This window comes from Mytilus galloprovincialis, chromosome 10 (genome assembly GCF_965363235.1).
Source record: "Mytilus galloprovincialis chromosome 10, xbMytGall1.hap1.1, whole genome shotgun sequence".
NCBI classification, from domain to species: domain Eukaryota; kingdom Metazoa; phylum Mollusca; class Bivalvia; order Mytilida; family Mytilidae; genus Mytilus; species Mytilus galloprovincialis.
The window spans coordinates 8913998-8934034 of NC_134847.1; the positions used below are offsets into that span (position 1 = coordinate 8913998).

A 20037-nucleotide genomic window follows, 5' to 3' on the forward strand; every position below is an offset into this window, starting at 1 on the left:
AGAGATATTTCAATTTTAAAACCAAAAAATGGCGTTTTTCCCCCAAAGGGAGATAATTTGGAACTTTTTAAATGATGTTTACATTTTAAAAGTCATCTGGGGCCAACACGAATTATTTTTTTTGAATATTTTTTGTACCATATGATAAAGTAACAACTACAAAAGGTAATAAATAAAATTTGTAATGAAAAACAAATGTTTAATTTTTTTCTGAAATTTGTATACCCTCGAGCCTCCTTAAGTCTCATTTAAACAATTACTAGTACCTGCATGTCCGGTGTTGAAAATTTACAATAGAATGTTCAAACTGTTGCTGATCTGTTAGTACATACAATTTGCCTTGGAGATATTCCATTTGATATATACTTATAACATTGTTCTATGACATAATTTGCAAGCATGCAACAGTAACAGGTTTTATAGTATCAGTTGCAGTTCCATTTGAAGTTCTGGTAATACTATCTTTTAATGAGATTTTAATTGAATTCAAGGTAACTGTTCAGTAAAAGATGTATGCAGATTTAAATACCTAAGAGATATTCAAACTCATAGTAATGAATAACGAACAAACGACAAAACAACAGATTTAAAAAAATTACAATGTAGACAACTTAAAAGAGTGAGCAAAACAATTTCCCTCTCAAAAACAAGTGGTACGTGTTCTCAGGTGCTCCTAAAAGGTAGTCAGTTACTGCTCCACTTGTAGCACCCAATTACACAAAAAAACTCTTTAAAACTTTCATATAAATGCAGCATCTGGCTGGTACTAGATTATTCCCTTCAAAATAGAAAAAAATGTCATCTTTTTATGACTTAAAGTTCAATGCCCTTTCTGTATATTTGCCAGTACACAAATTATACAAAAACGTTTTGGTTTATGTAACATTTTGGCCTAGATTTTATTTATTTTGATATGTTAATTTTAAAATATTTTTGGTTCATGGTGCATGAAATGTTGCATCGACTCCTTTTACAAAATAATTGTTTGTATAAGGCATTTAATTCTAATTGATACAATACTAAAAAACCTTTTCAGGTTCGTTTTATTAGTTCAGTTTGTAACACATCCATATTTATGTTTTTAAATTGCTTTAGCAACTTACTAAAGATGGAGGATGTTTATAGTTATATATTTTTAAAGGAGTTATAAGATGGAAGATGCTTATTTTATATAATTTAATGGAATTATTACTTCAATGTCTTTGATACTAGGACAAGAAGGTCAGTTTATTTGTTTATAATCAATATTGGGGCCTATAATGGTAGCCAAGTGTGGTCTAAATATTTCAACTACTGTATCACTAGCCTGTCAACAAAGGTGGTGAGTTGGAAACCTGCACATGGTAGGTCATCAGAGGCGACCCAATCTTATTTAACTTACTAGGATTTTCAGTTTTCCTTCTAAAGGAGGGATAAAATCTCTGGGCACTCCGACTGCCTCCACTAATAAAGACTGACAGCCACAGTATACCCAATAGTTCTGAAATTAGTGTTTAAAATGTTTTCTTTGTATTGTCAAGTTGCTGTCTCATTTGTGTATGTCCTACATCTTTTTCATTTTATTACATTTCTATAAAACTTTTGAGAATAAAATGATTGTTTTCTCCTATTCCTTTATTTTATCCCAGATGTAGAATATTACCAGGGTAACAGTCTACCACAATTTGATATATTATAAGTAGTCTGGCATTAGAATCTTGAGCTACAGGCAGGCCTGTGACATGATATTCTAATCTTCCCTTAAAAAAATGGTTTAAGTTAATTACACAGCATTAATCATTATTAATTGACAATGAAACTAGATCTGTAGGCATAACAGAAGACAAATGACATCCAAAGTTCAAAATTTCCAAAGTGCATGTGACTTATATAAGCCAGTGCACTTATGATTTAAAAAAAAAGGGGGGGGATCCACAAATTCCCAAGTCAAAGTGAACTGCAGTTATTTGGCAGTTTATTAGCATTCACAGTTCCCACTTGACAGCAGTTATTTGGCAGTTTATTAGCATTCACAGTTACCAAATATAAGGCAATAATTAATTTGCATAAAGGCATTCCAATAGCATTCCATAGCTGTTTCTTAGCAGTTTATTTAGCCTTCACAGTTCTTTAGCAGTTATTTTTAACGAAAAATTTAAATGAGATCTGAATATCCATGAGAACTGCTGTAATAACAGCTATCAAATAGTGAATATTCATGAGAACTGCTGTAATAACAGCTATCAAATAGTGAATATCCATGAGAACTGCTGTAATAACAGCTATCAAATAGTGAATATTCATGAGAACTGCTATAATAACAGCTGTCAATAATGAATATTCATGCAAACTGCTAAGTTTTACATCCTTATATGGTTTTATAAACTGCTAATAACCACTGTGGAATGCTATCAGATCTGCCAAAAGTTGTAATACAAAGGTGACACATGAATAATCAATATACAGTGTACAAGATATGAAAGCAAAAATTATTAAAATTCTATTAATATACTGTATTATAACATGTATAAGTCTTTATGAATTTAAAAAAAAGTTGTACTAACTTATATTTGTAATTAGAGCAGTAACTATACAATCTAATAACAGACTAATTGAATTATTAAGGGAATGCAAAAAAATTGTGAGTAGCACCTACTTTAGCTCAGGACTTAGACCCCTTAATTATGTCAGTAGCCCTAATGATATAGGAACAATTAAAATTGCACTTTAAATATAAGGGCTTTTAAAAAAGCAACTTATTTAAGAGTTATAACTACTAAATGGCTAATAACTACCTTGACTAAGTGATTTTCAGATGAAAAATTATTATTTTTATCATTATTTTATACCGAATGTCAAATGTACTATTTTTATTATATTTAATGCACACAAAAAGACAACAGTTATATCCTCTATCGCTTTTGGATTTAAACAAATAAAATTATTCTTGATACTTAATTGTAATATATTATGTTTCTTTTTTTTGAAACAAAGTAAAATTATATATTAAAATAATTTCATTAAATGGATTGTTTGGACAATGTTAACCAATAAGCTATTTGTGGCCTAGGTTTACCTAATATTACCTCCCCCTTTTTTCAACTCTTGAATATGATTAGATTTGTTAATCAAAATATTAATAGATTAAAATAATCATATCTATTTTTTCAAATAATATCTTGAACTGTAAGTATATATATATATGCTAGTATTCTATAAGAATCCTGTCAACATATCAGATATTCTATTTAAATAAACAACTATCCCCCTTTTTTGTGCTTTCTGTATGATTTCTATTTCCCCTACAAAGTTATTATGTCAGAATATACACATTAACTGTAACTTCAACTTACTGTACTACTGGTGTGTAAAAGTATTCAATTCAGCCAAAATTAAGCTTACAATTGACAAAAAAATACAGTTTTTCACTAGCAAGTATTTCCACACAACATGGAGCCAAAATGCACATTTGAAAATGATCAAATTATCTTCAAATAAATGTTTACTATCAAGCTGAAAACATAGCCAGATCCAAGCATTTTTATAACAAAGATTAAAAGGTCAACTGCTATCGAACTGCTGTCATAACTGTTGTCCCGACTGCTAAGAGGAATGCTAAGACGAATGCTAAGACGAATGCTAAGATGAATGCTAAAGCCGAATGCTAAGAAATGGTGAATTGTGGCAGTTTTTCAAACTGCTATTAGATTGAATGCTTAGAACAGCTAAAGGACTGCTAAAAATATGAAGAACTGGTAAATAACAGCTAATAAACAGCTAATAATAGCAGTTCAGTTTGACTTGGGAAAGGCTAGCTGTCTCTAATGTCTGAGATATTTAAATTTTGAAAAATTACATTTATTGAGTTGAAGTCAAATTTGAATTTGCAGAAATTCACATTCTTAAAATGAAAAAGAATATTGTCAGTGACATTGGTTTATAATTACCGGTAATGATAAAAGTAGCAGAACATGGATTTTGAAAAGGGGAATACAGAACTTGAACCTGAAAATATGGTTGGGTTTTTGTCTCTGACATATTCCCCATAACCATTAATTCTCAATTTTATACTTTTGTAGAAATTGCAAATTTTATCATAAATATCATGTAGTTTTTATACGACTGTAAAAAAGTTTTGGGATCATATAAAGGTATAATGTTATTGTCTGTGTCGTAGTCGTCGTCCTCCGAAAACACATTTGGTTTCCGGACAATAACTTTAGTTTAAGGGAATGGATCTCTATGAAATTTTTCAAGAGGGTTCAATATCACAAAGGGAAGGTTGGGATTGATTGTGAGGATTATGGTTTTAAACGTTTAGGAGTTTGGGGCCCAAAAGGGACACTAAACTAGCATTTTTCTACTTTCAGGATAATAAATTGTGTATAAGTATGTCAATTGCTCTGAAATTATACCACAATGTTTAATACCACAAGAAAAGGCTTCGTTGGATTCATTTTGGGGGTTATGGTGTCATCAGTTTTGGAATTAAAGGCAAAAAACAAGCATTTTTCTAGTTTCCAGACAATAACTTGTGTTTTAGAGATAATGGATCTCTCTGGAATTATACTACAAGGTTCCATACTACAAAAGAAATGCTGGAATTGAGTGTGGGGGTAATTGCTAAAAGGGGGGATTCAAAAAGTTTTTTAAGGGGTACAATTTTATTTTTTTTAATTTTCAAATTTCAAATTTTGAAATTCCAAGTAAAATCTTCAATTGCACAGTATTGGGCAATACATTTGTAAGATCTTGACATTGATGTTGTGTCAGAAACCTATACTATGTCAAAAATTTTATCACAATCCAAATTCAGATGGTATTAAGCTTGAATATTGTGTCCAAATTTGCCCCAGCTGTTCAGGGTTCAACATCTGCGGTCGTATCAGGCTGCACTCCGCGAAGCAATTTATTATTTTTTTTATTTTGTTTACTGAAAAGTTGATAGGATAGGGGACATAATGATCCTTCCATACACATAGATATAGGAAGATGTGAAACATGTATATATTTTATATTTGATAAATTTATAAACAAAACATATCCCTGGTAAGTAGAACAAAACTCACTCCTTTCTAAATAGATATGCATGAATGGATTGGATTTGACCTGTTATGATAGTCAATAACTGAAAGATATAATTTAAACATTTTATCTATGCTTTTAAATGGCCTGAAGGGTAACTCACTATTTAAAGAACAGTGTTCAGGTCTTTATTACACAACTTCAGTACCTAATGTTTTGGGTTATGATCTATTAGAGGACATTTAAATGTGTTTACAACTTTTGGCTAAATTTTTAAAATAGATTAGATGTATTAGTCTACAGAAGATTATATATAGATGATATATTAATCTTATTCTTTGGGTGTACCCTGCCAGGGTAATCCATAATTATACTTGGAATGAAGCAATGTTCATGGTGAAACAAACATGTATGTGTGTGATTATAGGATATCACAGTTATATTTTCTGTAAATATACAACTTTCGAGTTTGATGCATTTCCGTCAAAAACTCTGGTTTTAGTAAATGTCATTTGGGGCATCGTCGCTTCCATTCCAATGTTGAGCGAGTGGTTGGAAAACTATAATTCTATATATTGTACGAATTATTCGGCAAATTGAATTCTGAAAATTGACAATCAGCACTGCTGTCATTAGGGAATTGTCATTAGGCCAACTAAAATTAATTGATAGATTTTCATCCCCGCCCGCCCCTAATCCTATGAAATCGGCCCGCCCCGATTTTTTTTTATTTTATAAAATTTACGATTTCCGGATTTTGTTACCGGTAACCATTAAAATTTCGTTTCATTCAAAGCTTCCTGTTTCAAATTTTGGTTTTGTACCTCGAGTAAATCTAACCAAAATGATTAAGTCGACATATTCTGCTGATCTATGATGACAACATCATCTTCCGAGAGTATAGATTGATTACGAGAATGACGTGAAATATTCGTGTTATGAGAAACACTCTGTTTCCAGGACCGCAAATTGCGGTATGTCACAAACTACTGTGATTAGAAAACTGTGGATTTTTTTATTTGTGCAATGGTTTTGTGTCAGGAAATTTAAACCGTGAATGATATCCAAAGCGCAAGATTCGTGGAAACCATTGATACAGAAAACATGACTGGATTAAAGATATTGAAACACAAGCACGAACTTGTTAGATTTATTACCGTATTTTGATTTTAAAAAGTCAACTAAGGGAGCTACCATTTTATTTTTATGGGGGGGGGGGGGGCTATGATGACATTTGAAACAAAATAGGCAGGACAGGAGTTAGGACGAGACACTTGCAAAGAATAAAGTCAGGACGACAATTTAGGTAAAAATAAAGTCAGCTAAACTAAACAAAAAATAGGCAGGACATAGATTTACCCCCCCCCACACACACACACACACCAATTAGAATCAAATGGCAGCTCCCTAACATACGCATTTTATTTTTATGTTGACAAACAGCAAATGTCCCAATACACATAAAAGAGTCATTAACAACAACTTTTTTTTATTTTTACATGGTAATTATATTTTCATCTTGCATAAGTACCAGCCCTATTATTTCTACACATGTTCGAGTTTTCATTTTATTCTGTACTCATAATAAATGTCTAGAATGCCAATGCATTTGCTTCATTTTATGGGAATACAAACCATTGTTTAGAAACCCAAATACATTTGGTGAAGGTTGTCCAACTGAAGAGAGCATTTGTCGCAGGTTTTTGTTGTTTAGTTTTTAAAGCCGCCATTTGATAGTATTTATTTAAGGATTTGAAAAAGTATGTAAGATTCCTTATGCTTGTGTATACATGATATAAGCTTAATCATTACACTTGCATGTATGAAGAACTCGTCACAAAAGGGTTTCATATGAAATAAAATTTAAAAAATAAAATCCTCCCACCCGCCCCATTTTTTTCAAAAATTTGTATGAAAATCTACTAATTAATTTTAGTTGGCCTTAAGTACCTACAGAACAACCATTATTTCTAGTTTATCCTGCACAAAGATGATCACTAAGACGCTTGATGAACGTTAATAGTGCAGGGATACAGGTGATCCCCTCTATCTGGTAAATGACGTCATACAGGTGCATATAATTGACGAGGTTTTTCCGGTGATCTTGAAAGTGGTCTATTGTGTTCAACATTTTATTTGAATCATCATCTATAAGGGAGGTATAAAGTATGGAGATCTGGATGTGGTATGATTGCCAATAAAGCAATCATAGGTCACCATAGGGCATTCAACAATGATCACAATTCATACCCTACAGTCTAGTCACAAAGCTATAAAAGGTCTGGTCATGGCTAAAAGTGTTTTTTTTTAAACCAAGAGCATATATATATACAAAAAGTAAATGACATAAAATATGACAAGCATCTTCTTCTTTAAGTTTTCCAGTTTTCCATCTGAATAAAGATGATTAATAACTGGTGCATGCGTGGCCTATTTATTAAAAAGAACTAGTTAATATTTTAGTTATATACAAAACGGTGCAGAGAACAGATGTAGTGATTAAAACTATGTACAGGAGATGAAGATTTTTAAATGATAGTGGAGAGAACAGCATATGTAAGCTGATCTCTGAAAGAGTCAACCACTAACTACAACCACTAAGATATAGTGAAAGAGAAATAGAAGTAAGGGAAGCTGTACATCAACAGTAATCACTAAGTAAACAGACAATCAGAAAATAACACTGAGGTTGTGAGTGCAAATATAGGCAAAAATCACATTTAGCCATGTCTAGGCCTTTTATAGCTTTAATTCGGACTATATTTAGACTGTAGGGTATGGATTTTGATCATTGTTGTATGCCCTAATTTAATGACTCTAATACTAATGCAATGATTTCCTGTTAAAAGCTGGTGTTTTTATGTATATCTAGAACCTGGTATTCCTTCTCCTCCACCAAATAAAAAAATGTCATTTTGACATAGCCAAGAAGCATCAACCATTAAAAATCAATCAATCATCCACTTTTGGGTAAGGTAGTAGTCAAAAGTAAATTTTAAGTTGTTCTTCTGAAAATACCAGCTTCAATGAGAATTATAGCAAGTATATGTGGGAGCCTGTTGTTCAGTTGTTGTTTGTTGATGTGGTTCATAAGTGTTTCTTGTTTGACTGTTTTTATGCTAGTCATTTTTAGGGCCCTTTATTAATTTATACCTTCATACCTGCCAACTTTTCAAAATGCCCATGGGGGTTTTACACCCAAGATGGATCTTATAATCCTAAAAAAAACTTTTAAAAAAGGGGGCCTTCAAATGTATCTTTATTTTGTTTTTTGGCTTCTGTCTACTTTTAAAGCCTAAAGCCATTGTAAATTTAACTGTTTTGTTTAAAATTGTGGACAAAATTACTCTTTCAAAATTTCCATTTGGGAGCTTTCATGGGGGAAATCTCCCGCAAATAGTGACAGTTGGCAGGTATGTACCTTGCTGTTCAGAGTGGGCCATGGATCCTTGTTGAAGGCCGTACTTTTACATATATTTTTTTATTTTTTCAGTACCAATATGGGCATTGATTTTGATTGGAGCTGGTGTGTTATTAGTGCTTGGTTGTTGTTGTTATTGTATATGTAAAAGATGTATCTGTCGGAAAAAGAAAAAGAAGGAAGGGAAAAAAGGACTGAAAGGGGCCGTTGATCTAAGAAATGTTGCTTTGCTAGGAAATTCTTACAAGGAAAAGGTAAGGAGGATAGAGGGCCCTCATGGGGTTTTTGATTATGTGATTACTTGGCCGTTTTTTTAATGATTATTTGATTATTAATCCAAATATTTCATGATTATTTGATTACCTAGGACTGTATTTTTAGTTTATGATTATTTGATTACTAAAGATAAGCAAATATTTAATGATTATGTGATTATATTGGCAAAAAAATGGTGATTATGTGATTACTAGGACCCCCCCCCCCCCATGAGGGGCCTCAGGATATAATGAGGCAAATCAATTGACAAATGTTTACTGCTAAAAGGGATAAAACAACATTTTGATAAATAAAGAAAAAAATTGAAATAACACATTTGGTACCAATTTTACTACACCAAACATCTCTTCCATTATGTCCTGAAATATTTGCCAGATGCTGCAGTGGAAAAAAAAAGTACAAAACTATAACAGAGAGGATATATACATACATGTATGAAAAAATCTGTGCTCACCATTTTTCCCTTGTAACTTTTAATTATTTGAAATTAAACAGATTTTGTTTATAAATTCATGACACAAAACCTTCACATGCACTTGTTACCAAAGCTTTATCTCTTGCTTCATCTTTAAACTAATGATGCATCAAAAACGTCGCAGAAGATTCCTAAGGGACAATTAAAAATCGTGAAGTCAAGAAATAAAGACAAGTTTCAAAATGAGAGTGATCCGAAAGCTTACGTATGATAATATATCATATATATATATTCTAGGTACAACCTGACGTAGCAGATCTTACACAAAACATGGAGGATAATGAGGATGCAGAAAGTACAAAGTCTGAGGTCAAACTCGGAAAGTTACAATTCCAGTTAGATTATGACTTCCAGAAAGGAGAGGTGAGTGTAAGGGGAGATAATTGTTACAATTCTAGGCATATTATGACTCCATGAAAGGAGTGGTGAGGTTAAGGGGAGATTATTCCCATAATAATAACAGTTATGACTTATATACCTGCAAAGTTTGTTCACAATAATTATACAATAATTTTGACCTAGATCGCAAAAAAAGTATAAAACTTGGTGATTTTTTCACCCTTTCTCTATATTTGAAGTGTTACTGTTGTGTTACATATTCTGTTTAGGTGTGACCTATAATTGTATATATTTCAGTCACAAACTATCTTAAGTGCTTGTTTCATCAATTAGGTTACATAAGAACATAGTTCTTATTTAATTGCCACGGTAACATTGATTTCGTTGTTTTCTTTAATTTCATTCCACTTTTTCGGTGTCAAGATGGATTTGTACTTTATATCAAATAAGTTCTTATTTAAAGTGAAAATTTTCTGTCTTAATGGACAACACACAAAAACATTGCTGTAAATTTAGTTATAGTAATGGTTTTACTGGAATAATATCAGATACTAAAAGGCTTTCTGAAATTTAGTAGCATCTGGTAGACAAACATTAGTCTAAGAAACTCTAAAGTATAAATAGATCAGGTATGCCATGGTCACTGCTTGTCTAAGTTTGTATTTATTTTGTACCACTGTTTTTATGGTTTAGGAATTATATGATTCAGTTGCAATTTTTCTTTTGTATCTTGTCTATGATTAGGATTTTTTTTATATATTCTTTAATTAGCATGTCATGAAATTGCAGTTCTTAATGTGCACAGATATAATGAAGGCACTACAAATGTATCTTGCTATAGGCTGACAATTATGCTCATTATTGAAGGCCCTTCAGTGGTCTATAGTTGCTAGTGTCTTGGTCTGTTGTGGAGAGTTGTCTCATTAACAATTTTACCATATCTTCTCATTCTTATATTAAAAGTATAATACATAAAAACTGATAACAGGAAACACAAAAAATAAAGTGGCAATACTACACTCACAAAAACCTCACCAACAATTAACTAACACTGGACTACGTCAAAAACAACCCAGAAAACAAACAATTAGCATATACATGGTCCTGATAGTCTGATTGGCAGTGAAGTTTAGATTATGAGACTTAACAGCACTTTGGTCACCTTAATGTACCTAAAACTTAAATTAACTTATAGTATGCTGTGTCTGAAGTTTTTAGATGTCATAAGACAATTACCACCTGTGGCATAGATTTTGTACTTTTTATTTTCTCATCCTGGTCAGTTTAGCTATCACATTGTCAATTACAATACAAACAGATTCTTTAATTGGATTCCCAAATTTGATTCAATTTATTCAGTTGTAAATCCAGTTAGAAAGATAGGGAATAGAAAAAAATGGCTACTGATGATAAGTGGGTTAATCAATTATTGATGTGACGGAGCAGAATTTAGTTAAAATTCTAGGTTAACTTGGTATTATTGCATTCTGTAATCTAAATTTCTCTTTCCTAAGGTAATGAATAGGAGTAATTTGTTTAGGAGAAATGAATTGAATCTGGTTAATTATTCCGTGATGTAATATTTTGAGAATGAGAATGTGACTGGAAAGAAAAGTTGGTGATGTATTTGTGGATTAAGTTGGATGGTAACTTTAAGACGAATTAATCCCTGTTGAAAAACACGAATTTATTTACAAAGAATATCGACTGTAAAGATATAATTTTTGTTTGAGTTTGCTATTTTATTGATTGACTGGTGAAAACTGTATGAAAAACATCAGTAAACATTGAAATCAATAGATAATTTTGTATGATTTGAGGTCCTGTCAACTGGAAGATATTTAGTGTATGTGTATTGTGTTTTTACGTCAATGTCCAATGTCGAGTAGTAAAGAAAAGTCATCACAAATAGAAATATATAAATATGTTTCAATCAATATGTCCTATGATTGACAAAATTGGTTCAAACAAATTATTATAAATGAAAGGAGATAACTTCAGATAGGACAGCAAGCAGACAATAAAAATTGATAAAAGATATTTAAGACATAATTCAGACTTCAATTACGCCCAAATCCATTAACCATATAGTAAAGTCTACATTATAACTCCTAGTTAAAACAAATACTCACCGTGATCGAATTCTTTCGTTTGTTAAGATAAAGATTGCTAACCAAATTTTAAGTTTTTTGAGGTTACAAATTTTAAGATTTTCATGATTTTTGGAGTTATTTATAATTTATAAGAGAAATCTGTTGACATTGATGAATCATTAAGTCTTGGTCTACACTTTTTTGGGGTTGTGTTTTTTTTTTTGGCAAGCATGTAAAAATTGAATAAACTCTTAATTCTATTTTTACTTCTCATTCCTCTTCTGTATTAATTACCTCAGAAAGTGCAATTTTTCATGCAGTTTATGAAAGCATACGTTTATAAACACATGTAAAGTAAATTAAACACTGTGAAAAAATAATGTCACAAACTGAAACCCAATGATGCTGATATTAACAGTTGGGAGATATGGTAAACTAACAATTTTTACTACTGTTTATTATAAATGAAGAAAGTGTCATGAATTCATTAGCATTTGTTGAACTCTTATGTATATTATATGCACAAATTTTAAATGCCAATAATTTAAAATTACGAGTTTTGAATATTATGATCATCCTTATTAAATCAAACTACTTGCAGTTCCAAAAACATGGCATATGAATTAATTGTGATGTTAAACATTTTCTATTCCCAGTTTGTGATCATAAAACATGTACATGATTAATTCTCCAGAATACAGAACTATTCATTGTACAGAATATCTTAATTATAATTGTTGGTTTGAGTAGAGGCTTGGGAGAACTAAAGCTAGCTGGTATTCAATTGAGATGTAAATATTGGAAATTCCATTTAGAATGAATTGATACCTTACGGCCATGATGAATTCAGGAATATTCTTGTTTGGATATAGAAAAGCTAGCTGGACTCTAAATACATAAATACTTGATACATATCTTGTAGAAAAAAAAAGATATAATAAAAAATATTGATGGCTTTATAAGTACTCATGTAATTATAAGGGATATATATAATTTGTATATTACAAAAATGGTAAAGAATTGATTAAAAAGTGCCAACATTAGTATTTATTTAAAATTAGATTTATAAACTAACTAATCACATTCAAATGGTCTTTACATATAATTTCATTTTAATATAAACTTAAACTTCTGACTAAAAAATAAGTAAGGGACTCAAAACCAGACTACATGGTAGCATTATGAAAAAAACTCCTTAATAGTTTTGTGTTAAAGATTTTTTTAGTGTTGGTGTTTTTTAAGGGGAGGGGGATAAAAATAATTATTTGAGACATCTGCTGCTGTACTCATGTAACAATGTAATTGGAAATTAAATTTGCAACTTCCAAAAACATGTACATTCTGAGCTGCTCACGATGTATATGGTTTAAACTAAGCGGTTGTCCCAGATTTTTTGGGATATGATTGCTTTCAAGCAATCTGTAGACTTATACCAGTGGCTCAGGGCATTGCCCTCACGTCAATCGTTTTATTCTAAACAGTAAGGAACATCTCAGATTCTTATGATTGTCTTGCTTTAAAAGGTAAAAACAAACAAAGGGATAATGAGTGAGTGAACTTAAACAACTTAAATTTACTGTAATGTTCTTTTCATAATCTTCATGTTTGATATTTCTCTTGACTTATATGCATGTTTTTAACAACACAGAAACTCAGAATTAAGCATGCAGTATTTATATTTAGTGTTTTTATAAATTAAGAAACACGTCAGAGGGAATTCCCCAGTTTTGTTAAATTATGTGAGAGTTCTCTGAATTCCGATAAAAATCTATTTCTGTCATATAAGAACTGAACATGCTGAAGTTTCTCTTATATGTCACCGTTATGAAACTGATATTTGGTATTGTACTTCCATAAAGAAATAGAGAACCATCTAGGTCGTTTAATTAACATTTAATATACGTTCTTGCTCCATTGTTTGTTTAGGTAATTATGTGCATGCGTATAGTATTCTTGACTTCAAGGGGTATTAGATTGAATGGTTGCTCTGAATTCCCCACTAAATTGATTGATTTAAAACTCATGGGATCGTTTCTATGTTTGTCTGCTACTGAGGGTTATTGTTGTTTCATAATTTTAAATCATATGCATCATTTAAATTGAAATAAATGTAGTCCACATCGCAACACCCCTTACGGCGAAATGGAGTCTTCCATACTATCATTTCGAGTTGTCTCCCTTCTGGAAGTGACCTCAGTAAATTCTGAAAACATAACATGTCGAGAAAAATTAACTCGTTCAGTCGATAAACGTTGTGTTAATATATTAAATACGATCGCAATTTTTACTGACCCAAAGGAAATTAAATATTTTTAAAAGAGAATTAGGAATGAGGTTCCTCCTAGAATAATCGTAGGAAAAATGGTGATAAGATACGAAGTGAAATACCTTCTCTCACTCTGAGTCTGCTGTGACTTATAATTGTTGAAAGTAAACTTGGAATTGATAGTACAAAAATAAAACATAATGAGTACATTGTTCATACACTTGTATCTGGGATTCCCTATTATATAACTTCAGATTATGTACATTTTACATGTGCAGTTGAATTAGTTTTGAAAATAATATTATCCAGCTACATGTATACATGTGTCAATGAAAACAATGGCAATCATATCCCTCAGAGCAATCTGCTATTTGATTTCAACTTGACTTAACTCACTCTGACTGGCCATTTTGGTATTTATCTGGTTCAATTCTTAATCTATGACAGCAAGGGATAAGCTGAAGTGACCTCTCAGTAACATCTACATCACGACTTGACCACAAAGATCCCAAAATTGAGTTTGCTCATTTGGTTCATGAAATATTTACTTTTAATTCCTTGTGAAAATTTATAACTTAAATAAAACCTACTGTACTGTAAATGAACCATTTATTTACAGATTTGTTCCTTGTAAACAAAATTTGATTAGTTTAATGTTTTCTTTATTACTACATACCATGATGTGTATTTAACATTGGTTACAATAATTTATACGATTTATGATTGAATCTGTCCACCTACTATACATAACAGAAAATTGATTTTACCGTGGTTTGTAGTTACGATTTCCCATGGTACATCATAAGTGAAAACAAATATCTGGCAATAGGTTTATGGACTTCTTCAAGCAAAGACTCATTGATTTTCTGCTATAAAAACAATCTAAGGTTTAATATATTACAGGATAAATGAGAAAAATACGGGAAAATATATGTGTTATCGACTTTACATGGAGATAGGGAGTCTGTTGGGTGATTAACAATTGTGGTTTTATAGCAAGCAGACATGAAACAAATGGAAAATTGATTTTAAAGAGTTTTTTTCAAAGTTTTATAATTGTGAAAAGTACAAAGGGAGATAATTTGAAGCATCTCATTATTTAGTTCTATAATGCATTGTTGATGTGGATATTTTTTTTAAATCAAACTTTTATATAATTAAACTTCCATTCAGGGAATGGGGGGAATTTATTGCATTCACCTTGTCCATCTGTCCACTTATATGTCCATCCGTCCAACAAATATCTCTATTCCTTTATCATATTTGGCAGTATATATAATGAGCTATTTTTAGATATGTCTAATTCCTACTTCATAATAATTGTATCTGAAAATGGCTCAAGGTTTTGGGTAAACTCAGAGTGATATATTTAGAATGTATTCTCTGCAAGACTTAGAATTACAAATAACTGATATATATCTTTATTTAATTATCTTGACATATCCTTTTGATGATGTTTAGTCAAAGTAACACGAACTATCAATCCTACTTTTCTATTTTTGATCTCAGTTGAATTAGAACTTCAATGAAAACAAACTCTTTCATTTCTTAGAAATTGTGGTCTTCTATTTTAGAAATCATTATATCTTTAAAATATTTTGAAACCAGAGAGGAAATGGACTAATGTCTCTTAGTTATGTTTCCATCCCCTTAAAATCGTGTCTCCTATTTTAGAAATCATTAAATATTTTGAAACCAGAGAGGAAATGGACTAATGCCGTTCGTTTATGTTATTGATGTGTAATGAATGTTATTGATAGTATAATTAAAGTTAGATTAAAATAGATTAATCCAGTCAGGGGAAAGTCAGGAGTGACAAGGAACTCAAATACATTGACACAACCATTAGGTTTCATTACAGATTTTATCATGTAGGACTTTAATCATACTTCTTAGTGAATGACTTTTAACCCATCTTCATTGTATTAAACCTTTGACCGTTATTCATATTAACTTAAGCACCTGCCTCTAGCAGCAGTTGTTGAGTTATTTATAAGGTATCATGATAGTGTTTGATTAAAATGAAGATCTATTTGCTCATAAATTGATTTTTACCGAGATATTCTAGACCGAGATTTCCATTTTGTCTATTATTTTTTTCTCAATAATGCATCTCTATTGATCAATGTCCTTTTTTAATCCGGTAAACACTGTACGTAAATTAGATTTTAAAATTAGCATTGATATAGAAATACAGACTCACATCTAAAATTTAATTTCAAAGAGATATTGATTTCCTGCCACCATTTATATCTATAAATAGAGTGAAACCAACGAGAAAATGGACCATCGCCATTCATTATATCATTGATTGCATGTATAGTATAATTAAATTTCGATAAAAAAAATGGATCAAGTCAGGCAGGCAGTTTTTCCATATTTATTTGAAGAGAATTGTACCGATCGCTGTTGTGGGATGGTTTAAGTGTTTGTTTTGCATAGCTGTGATGCTCTCAAGCTGGTACCAGTACAAGTAATCAGTCTAAAAAAAGAAAATCGTTTCTGAATCGATGGATTGATGTTTAGTCCTCTGTCAATATGAACAAAAGGAGATATGGATCTTATTGAAATGAGACAGCAGCCCAATGACATAGAAAAACTAATTAAAAGACACTTAGAGGTCAGCATAATGTCATCAACAATAGACACATGTTGAAACAATATGTCCAGCCTTAAATCATTCAACACCAGAGTCTACAATATTAATGAATAGATTTAACAACCATATTCTGACCTCAAACATGTCATTGCTTCAGTGTTCTCTAGTCCATGGTTTCTGTCCTAAGAAGAGAGGATAGAGTAAATGTGCTGTAAAGTAATAAAGACTGTTTAATGGGAATAATAAGTTAGTCATGATCTGTTTTAATCTGGAAGGCTGTACTTTGACGTATAATTGTTAATTTTAATACATTTCGATATGGATGAAGATATGTCTCATTGGCACTCATACCATATCTTCTTATTTAAAGTTAAATAAAATAGTTATGAGAATGATTGGTGTCAGCCTACCCCAGACAAATTGTTCTGACCCTGAAACATCTATCTTTGCTCTTATTCCCAAATAGCAAGATAGCTCTAAAATCTTATCTTTCAGAGTCATCCTTGAATTGAGATAAAACTTTATTTTATCTCAATCTATCAAGGATGACTCTGAAAGATCATTAAATTGTTCAGTATAGAACATGTATATCCACACAGTCTTTTAAATTTTTCATATTTGTATTGTTTTGACTCTTGTGTTCCTCTAAGATCAAATTTATGCAAGTAAATTTTTTGGCAGATTTTTTGAAAATGCATAATTAGCAAAAATAGACCATCTGGCAAAAACCTCATATATTACAGAATCTATTTTAAAATTATGGTAAATAGTTTTAATATTCATTCATTAGGTCATTATGTAAAATCTTATAATATTTTAATTTTCAGTTGAGTGTTGGTGTGATACAAGCCGCAGATCTGCCTGGAATGGATATGTCTGGGACATCTGATCCTTATGTTAAAGTCTACCTGCTTCCTGACAAAAAGAAGAAATTTGAGACGAAAGTCCACAGAAAAACACTTAATCCTGTCTTCAATGAAACGTTTATATTCAAGGTATCGCAATTATTTCTACTAAAAAAAAATTAGAGGTTGAAAAAACTCATCTAAAAACAGAAAAGATATAATCATTTTCTTTGCTGTGTTTGTAATTCAATGAGAGATGCAAAAGATACCGAAGGGATATTCTAACTCATAAAGTGAAAAAACTGACAATTCCATGACCAAAAAAAATATTTGGCAAAAGACAAACAAAAGTAAAATAAAAAAAATACTGAACTCCGAGGAAAATTCAGAAAGATCCAAATCAAATGGCAAAATCAAAGGAAAAAACAGATCCAACGAATGGACAACATCTGTCATATTCCTGACAGGCATTTTCAAATGTAGTATTATATATAAAACACAACACACAAAATTAGATATTGATGCATGCAAATATTCTTAATCCTTTATATAATAATTAAAACCACAATGCAAGATTAACTAATTCATTAGATTTGATACCATGTTACAGAATCAAACTGAATTAAATGAAAACAAGAGATTTTATTTATGCTCAACATGATAGACATGTCGCCTTAATTCTTTATCAATAGATTCATATGGCAATTCATTATTTACTGACTATTTTTGTAAAACAAACAGTATTTTTCATTTAAAATTCATGATTTTGCATAGATCATTGAATTTTAATTTTCCATTAATATGAATAAAAGGAAATGTCTTCCAATACAATAATTTTTATTCCCAATGGGAGATAACTGTTGATCTAGGATAGTAAGGGGGAGGTAACTTCTCTCATGTGTGAAATTAAAAACACAAACATTTAGTGTTAGAACAAATAATTGTAACACAATACAAATAATGTAAGAAAAATAACCAATTAAATCAGACTTTAGGCACCAGCTTGATGTAAATATGTTACATAAAGGTCACATTTGAAGGTCACAGTTCTCTTTAATTTGAAATTGAAAATATCAGCTGGTTACACATAGTATTTAAAACTGATGCAGGAAGTTTTATTTTTTCATGTGAAAATGTCAGATGAAAAAAGTTTTTATAAAATATTTTAATCACATGAACATGTTAGAATATTATCAAATTATTTAAGTCTATAGTTTTCCCCACACTATTCCAGCGTAGTTTACATCATTATTGATTTAGGTTTTACAATTATTGTTTTTGCCTATTAAAAGACCATATGAATTATGCAATAGGAATGTTAACTGTCTGCATGCAAGCCCTTGGTGTAATTTTTAAAAAAAACTTTTGAAGAATTTGTAAAACGTTAGATAAAGACTAGTATGTTACACTAGGGAGAAAGTCAGTCTAAGTTTGGGTCCTCAATGCTCTTTATTTTTGTGCTTTATTTGGCCTTTTTGAATTTTTATACCCCCGCTTTAAAAAAGGGGGGTATACTGTTTTACCTCTGTCTGTCAGTCCGTCCGTCCGTCCGTCCGTCCGTCAGTCCGTCCGTCAGTCAGTCAGTCCGTCCCATGAAACTTTCGTCACATTTTTCTCAGGAACTACACATCCACCCTTTCTGTAATTTGGTATCAACATTTATATATGTCAGCCACACCGTGTGATGCGTTTTCAGATTTATCACTTGACAACTTCCTGTTTACCGAACACTTGTCTGATTTTACACATGATAGCCAAGTTGAAAATTTTTGTCTCATTTTTCTCAGGAACTACAATACAAGGATTTCTGAAATTTGGTTTCAGGATTTATATTAGTCAGCTATACCGTGTGATGCGTTTTAAGATTCATCACTCGACAACTTCCTGTTTACCGAACACTTGTATGATTTTACACATGATAGCCAAGTTGAAAATTTTCGTCACATTTTTCTCAGGAACTACAATACAAGGATTTCTGAAATTTGGTTTCAGGATTTATATAAGTCAGCTATACCGTGTGATGCGTTTTCAGATTTATCACTCGACTACTTCCTGTTTAACGAACACTTGTATGATTTTACACATGATAACCAAGTTAAAAATTTTCGTCACATTTTTCTCAGGAACTACAATACAAGGATTTCTGAAATTTGGTTTCAGGATTTTTATAAGTCAGCTATACCGTGTGATGCGTTTTCAGATTCATCACTCGACAACTTCCTGTTTACCGAACACTTGCATATTTTTACACTATTAATATTATCCACTTGCGGCGGGGGTATCATCAGTGAGCAGTAGCTCGCAGTTTCACTTGTTTGATTTGAGTATGTATCACTGATGAATCTTTAGTTTTCTGGTGGATATTCTCTCATTTGCATCTTACCAGTGATCTTTTTGTTTATTTATTTTTTTGTAAAAAGACCTTATATATTAATGAATAAAACACCTTAATGATGTCCAATTGCTCTCAAATTTAAAAACATTGAAATCAACTCAAATACAGACACATTTTCTAAAGCTGGAATTGATTTTCACTATAAATGCATCCATAAAAAAGAGAGGAAAACAGATCAATTTACATATAATTTATGTAATTTGCCTAGAAGTGCATAATGATTGACAAGTGCTTCACACTGTGATGTTAATTTCTATACATAATAACATAATAACATTTAACTAAAGTACAGGAGTAATTGCACTTTTACTATGTACCAGGTTT

General features: G+C 31.1%; 1 protein-coding gene across 11 annotated transcripts in view; it reads left to right on the top strand.

Annotated features, from left to right (window-relative positions):
• Positions 1-20037, top strand: part of LOC143049770 (synaptotagmin-1-like) — an 87637-nt gene that overhangs the window by 57343 nt on the left and 10257 nt on the right. For 10 of the 11 annotated variants that reach the window (XM_076223490.1, XM_076223495.1, XM_076223491.1 and 7 more), the window contains 3 exons: positions 8498-8679; positions 9414-9539; positions 17301-17468. In XM_076223490.1, the coding sequence (XP_076079605.1) occupies positions 8498-8679; positions 9414-9539; positions 17301-17468 (476 nt within the window). Of the gene's footprint in view, positions 1-1181; positions 1222-8497; positions 8680-9413; positions 9540-17300; positions 17469-20037 lie in introns of those variants that run through there. The other variant, XM_076223500.1, reaches the window with a different exon arrangement.